Source organism: Peromyscus eremicus, chromosome 9 (assembly GCF_949786415.1).
Source record: "Peromyscus eremicus chromosome 9, PerEre_H2_v1, whole genome shotgun sequence".
Classification (NCBI taxonomy): Eukaryota; Metazoa; Chordata; class Mammalia; order Rodentia; family Cricetidae; genus Peromyscus; species Peromyscus eremicus.
Window position 1 is genome coordinate 42,650,029 of NC_081425.1, and position 6,553 is coordinate 42,656,581.

Sequence of the window (6,553 nt, forward strand, 5' to 3'; positions counted from 1 at the left end):
GGTGGTGCAGCCTTTAATCCCAGCACTCGGGAGGCAGAGCCAGGTGGATCTCTGTGAGTTCGAGGCCAGCCTGGTCTCCAGATCCAGAACAGGCACCAAAACTACACAAAGAAACCCTGTCTCGAAAAACCAAAAAGAAAAAAAGTATATTTGGATTCTCCATCAATACTGACTGGTGACCTACGTAAGGTAGACACTCACCTTTCTTTCTTTTAGGTTGTTCTGGGGATGAGGCTCCTGGGGAGTCTACATTTATCTCTTGCACTTGCTGATTTTCCATCACTTCAGGAATCCCATCTAATGTGACGGACACATGGGTGATTGGAGCAACAATGTCATCTTCAGAGGAACTAAATATATTATTATCTACTGGAAATGAAATCAGACTTTAATCAGGTGTGTATTATAAACCAAATAATTTCTTGTTTCTATAAACTCTCTGCCTTTTATTTTCTTTGCCCTAAATCAAGCAGCCTAGGCTGGGATTCCTACCAGTCTATCTTACCTCCCCTCCCCATGTCTACCTTCTGAAACTCAATTCCTATCTCACCACATTAGACCTCTATACAAATGCTTTATTCTCTAAAAACAAGAAGGACAAATCATAGCAAAAGGTATCTCCCTGTAATTTACTGAGGAAAAACAAAACCAACCACACAAACGCCACAGCATGCCTCTCAAAGTTTCCACAATCTAAACCAACCTACCTTTCCAACCTCATTCCCCACTCACCATGAAGTTTAACACTTTAACCACACATACAAAAACATCTTTCTCTCGAAAAAAATACTGTACAAGTTGGTTCTGGTGGTTGAATCTATTCCTTCTAACCTGAATGCCCATTTCTGTCTCCTCTGTCTAATGAAGTGTAACCGTCATTTGGTTAAAACATTCTCTCCATAAAGCTAGAGCACCCACTGCCTCCAGAGCACTACGCTAGCACTTCTTTATTTTTGGAGTTTATAGTTATTTACACACATGAATGAATTCAAAATTAAACTATAAGATTGAAGAAAGGAACAATAGCCATTCTTTTTATATCATGCCATTGCCTAACATACTGCTGTGCACATCACAAACATTCAATAAATACCTTCAAGTGACTTAGTAACTATGCTTTTAAGTTTTGGTTCCCCCTTGTCAGAAAGTGTCAAAGGGGAAATACATTTTTTAAAAGGTTAATAATCTGGAAATAAATTTTATGCAACAAATGGGTAGGAAAAATTTCAATAGGTTTTGCCTATATAATATCATAGCAAAAGGTATCTCCCTGTAATTTACTGAGGAAAAACAAAACCAACCACACAAACTCCACAGCATGCCTTATCTACAGAAATGACTATATTGTACTAGTCTGGGTTCAAAACCAATGAGAGACTTAAAAGATGGCTCAGCAGTTAAGAGCATTTGGTGCTCTTTTAGAAGACCAGGGTTCAGTTACTAGCACCTACATCATGACTCACAACCCTCTATAGCTCCAGGTCCAAGAGATTCAACATCCTCTTCTGGCCTCTGTTGGCACTACACACATGCAGCACACACGCATACTTGCAGGCAAAACACTGATGCACATAAAGTTTAAAAAAAAAAAAGTCCAAGCCCTTCCCCCTGCCTCAAGGCTGCACGAGGTGTCCCAGCATAGGTAGCGGGCTCCCAAAAGCCCCCTCAGGCACCAGGGATGGATTCTGATTCTTGCCTCTACTGGATGTGCCTCCCCATGGGAGGGCTTGCCTTCTTGGGGGGGGGAGTGGAGGGTGGGTTGAGGGGGGAAGGCTTGGGGGGACGGGAAGAGGGAAGAGGGAGATCTTTGATTAGTGTGTAAAATGAATGAAAAACTTTTCTTAATTAAAAAAAATTGCAAATGTGATCATGATACATTGTATGAAATTCTCAAATAAAAAAATATGTTGGGAGAAAAAAGACAAGATTTTGCATAATCTACTATTTTGTAAAGGACAAATTACTTTTTATTCTAAAAATTATTCATCAAATTTTAAATCAGTTAAACAGAATGTTTTAACAAAGGTACCCCATAGCAATGTGCTTGGGACCTGCAAAAGCAAAAAAGCCTCTTCTGATCTCTTGACATTTACTATCTAATGGAGATGGCAAGAATAGCTTTGCAATGTATACAACAGATACAAGCAATCGTTAGCACTCACTTATTCGTTTTTCATCCAATATAGGACCAGGAGAATCCATATTGAGGAGTGCCTCAGCAGCCTCAATGGTCTCAATTGTTTCATCTCCATTATGACAAGAAGCCTCAACTACAATAAAGCAAAAATAATATTAGCTCCAACATATGTGCTGCTTTGAAATTCAGTCACAGTGTTCAACTCCTGAATCAGGATATACCACTTAATATTGAGTTTGTATGCATATAAACTATAAGATACAGAACATATGCCATAATACCGAATCTGTGGTGGGTTTGTATAATGTCTCACCCTATGCTGGCTAGGTTTTTGTTTTGTTTTGTTTTGTCAACTTGACAAAAGCTCAAGTCATCTGGGAAGAGAACACTCAATTGAAAAAAAAATGATCCCATCAGATTGGCCTGCAGACAATCTGTAGGGTATTTTCTTGATTAAGGATTGATGCAGGGGTGCCCAGCCCACTCTGAGTTGTACCTCGCTTGAGTAGGTAGGTTGTCCTAGGCCGTATAAGAAAGCAGGTGGAGGTGAGGGGGTCTGGAGAGATGGCTTAGTGGTTAAAGGCATTTGTTGCTCTTGAAAAAGACTGGGATTTAGTTGTCAACCATCTACATGGTGGCTTATAGCCACCTTTAACTCAAGCTCCAGGGGAATCCAACACCCTCTTCTGGCCTCTTCAGGCACCTGAAAGCATATGGTGCACTCTTACATTATATGGAGACAAAATATGCATGCACATAAAATAAAGAATAAAGCTTTAAGGAAAAAATGGTAGGCTGAGCAAGCTATGGAGAGCAAGCCAGTAAGCAGCACTCCTTCATGGCCTCTGCTTCAATTCCTGCCTCTAGGTTCTGCCTTGACTTCCTGAATGATGGACTGTGATGTGGAAGTGTAAGCCAAGTGAACCCTTTCTCCTCCCCAAGCTGTTTGGGAGCATGGTGTTTATCATAGCAATAAAGAAGCAAACTAAGTCATGCTGTATAGCTCATGCTAGCCTCACAATTGCAGAAATACTCCTGCCTCACCCTCCCAAGTGCTGGGAATACAGGTGCCACACCAGCCAACTGCCTTTTTGTTTTGTTTTTTGAGGGGACTTTAAAATTATTATCATCTTATATGTGTATGTATATGTGTGATATGTGTATGGCCTGTGCCACAAAGTGTGTGTGGAGGTCAGAGGACAAGTTTATGGAGTTCCTTCTTTCCTTCCATTTTTCTGTGGGTTCTGGGGGTTGAACACAGGTCATTACGCTTTCACAATAAGAGCCATCTCACCAGCCCTTCTTTGTCTTTTAGTGACTGTGTCTACATTATACAGTTCTGGCTGGCCCAAAATGCATGATGTAAGACCAGGCTAGCCTCAGACTTACAGTGACCCTCCTGCTTCTCCCTCTTGAGCTGTGAGATCATAGGCATTCACCACCATAAAGTGATTAATCTTCATAATATTAGAAATTTTGAACAAAACCAGTTATGAGACATAATAAAATAAAGCCTTCTGTGTACATTCACACCATCAAACACAATCAAACAGTAGATAATCTCTCACCCATGCCCTCCGACCACCCCCAAGTCCTTACTTCCTACAAAGGATCATTGCAAAGGAATTCAAGACTCTATTTTTGTTCATTTGTTTGGTTGTTGCTTTGTTATGTTTTTACAGTTATATGTTTGTGTGTAGGTACACTCATACTACAGCATGCATGTGGAGGTCAGAGGACAAGCTGAAGGAGCTGGTTCTTTCTGAATGCCATGATCATCGGGCATTGGCAGCAAGTGCCTTTACTCACTGAGCCTCTTTTACAAGTGCTATTTTTTTAATATAGGACCTTATTATAGCCCACCCTGGCCTCAAACACACTATGCAGCTGAGGCTGGCCTAGAATAGCTGATCCTTCTGTCTCAGCTTCCCAAGTCTTGGACTACAAATCTGGGTCTGCAACCAGATTTCTAAGTTAAAAAATTAACATTAACTAATTACATAATATTATTTGCTTCTCTCAAAATTCCTTTCAGCTGGTGTTCCAGCTGAAGAGTACTTGCTGCACCATACTCAAGACCCTGGATTCCATCCCAGCACCAGGAACAACCATTACCACAACCAAAACAAGCAACAGAAGACACCAAGAAGATGTGCAGACTGTCTTTAAGGAGACCAGTTAAAATGAGGTCATTACAGTGGAGTAGGAAATCTGGATGTATACAGTAATCAGGGAGACTATATGAAGGTAGGGGAGAAGACAGTCATCAGTAAGCATGGGAGAAAGAAACCAAGCCAGCCAGCACCTTGACCTACAAGGAAATGTTTCTGTCAGCTAGTGAAGCGGTACTGTGTTACACTAGCCCTGGCAGACAAGGCGGTGTTGTTCCATCCCTTGCCATTCTCTGCCTTCCTCCCCCCCACCCCCACCCAGTTTCTCAAAGGCTTAGTACTACCTTCCCCACTCTGGAATAAAGGGAACTAGACCTTCTTCCCTTTCTCATCACACTGCTTAGATGAGCATCAAGGATCTAAGGACTTGAGTGGTGAGAAAATAAAGGGAGGAGGAAGAACAAGCTACAGATAATCTGGCTTTTAAGATGTGGCTTGCTTTCCGGTGCCAGGCCAAGACTTTCCTATCTCCTAGGAAGAAATCCGTCTATATCTTGTCATTTGCTGTCTTCAAGCCTAAAGGCAAAGGAATAATACACTGAACTAAAACAATTCCTTGTCTAAAGTTCCTCGGCTTGCTTTCCTAGTTTCAATTTCCTCTTTGGAGATCAATGTTCTTTATTGATAACTAAACCCAGGAATAAGCATTCTTTCAGAAAACATTGGTTTCCAATTAACACTGAGTAGAACTCAACTCTAAGGCTTGAAGTTACATCAAAATACACTGCAAAACCCATCAGGTCAAGCCAAGTCACACAACAGACACATGACGGAGGTGGTCATTACAGAAATCGTATCAATCACAGCCAGCAATGAAAAGAAACTAGATTCTGACCAATCCAACTCCCTTAGTGATAAAGGAGAAGTAAGCTTATAGTCACCAAAATGCATTCATTGATTTGTTCTAACAAAGAAGATAAAAGTGAATCTAGAAGCTAGAGATATAGCTCACTGATAAAGCACGTGCCTAACATGCTCAAGGTAATCCTAACCACAGCGAACACTGAGAAAACAGAGAACATAAGAATTAGATGTTGCCTCAATACAAATGCAATCTTAGGCACAGTATTTAACCTTTCTAAATTCTGCTTTTTTTGTATTATATTAGAATTAAATGATACACATTTTTTACAAACTCAAAATGATGGGTTAGGTTGATATTGCTATTTTTGTGATATTCTCACAAAATGTGCATTTCCATATAGAAATGCCATACAGCTGAAACTGAGGGACAATCTACAGAATCCATAACTAGTGTACCTCTGAAGTGTCAAGGTTATGAGAGACAAGGAAAGACAGAGCGATGGGTCCAGACTGTTAAGTCTAATGACAAAATGGCACATAAGAATGGGAAGAGGTATTCTAGAAAGAAAGCAATGTGTGCAACTGGTCAGATCTAAGTAGGACTTGGGCTTCGTTGATAATGTTGTAACCAATGATCATTTCATCTTCTTGACAAGTGTATACTGCTTAGCTAAGATGATGGAAGAAGAATCAAGATAAGGCACATAAGGGAATTGTTTGTGTTGTATTTTTACATCTTGTTACATTAATTTCTTCTATGTGGGGTGGAGGGAGGGAGAACACAGGAACCACAGCATGTGTGACAGTCACAGGATAACTTCTCTCCTTCTGCCTCATGGTCCCAGACACTGAACTCAGACCCTAGCAGCAAGTAAGTCTAAAATAGATTCATGCTTCACTAAAAAGCCACTTAAAATTGCAAAGTTCTAAGGAAATTATCCAAGCTTATCACATAATAAGCACTCAGCAGCTGACAATCTGTCAGCTTTCTGTTTACTATGACAGGGAACTGCAACTTTATTTAGCCCCAAATCCGGCTGCTGTTCTTACCCCAGGCACAGCTAGCCTCTATCGTGAGTCCTCAAAACTATTCTTGGTCTAGTCTTTCCAAGTATACAAATAACAGAAACCCAGCTCCTTGCTAGTATTTCCTTGCATGAATCTTTGGCCAAATAGAAGATGCTACATACGATCCCACATCTTTGGGGTGGGGGTGGGGGGACTTGACAAAAATTTAAGCCTAGTTTAAAACTCTTTGGCCTAAGGGCTCTATGCCACAAAGTTACCATTTTTTTAATTATCTTTCATCGTCTTTTCAGCATGTTGGGTAAAATGATATTCTCATTCCACACTAGATTTGGTTCTTTTCTTCTTTCTGAGATAGGGTATCATGAAGCTCAGGCCTGTAGTGAGCCCTCGATTCTCCTGCCTCTCTACCTTC

The 6,553-nt window shown here is 40.7% G+C and overlaps 1 protein-coding gene across 1 annotated transcript in view; it reads right to left on the reverse strand.

Moving 5' to 3' along the window:
- The window catches only part of Elf1 (E74 like ETS transcription factor 1), a 51,848-nt gene that overhangs the window by 13,308 nt on the left and 31,987 nt on the right, over positions 1–6,553 (reverse strand). The window contains exons 4-5 of the mRNA XM_059274293.1: positions 2,163–2,270; positions 202–366 (exon numbers count right to left, since the gene is read on the reverse strand). Coding sequence (XP_059130276.1) covers positions 202–366; positions 2,163–2,270 — 273 coding nt within the window. The remainder of the gene's footprint in view (positions 1–201; positions 367–2,162; positions 2,271–6,553) is intronic.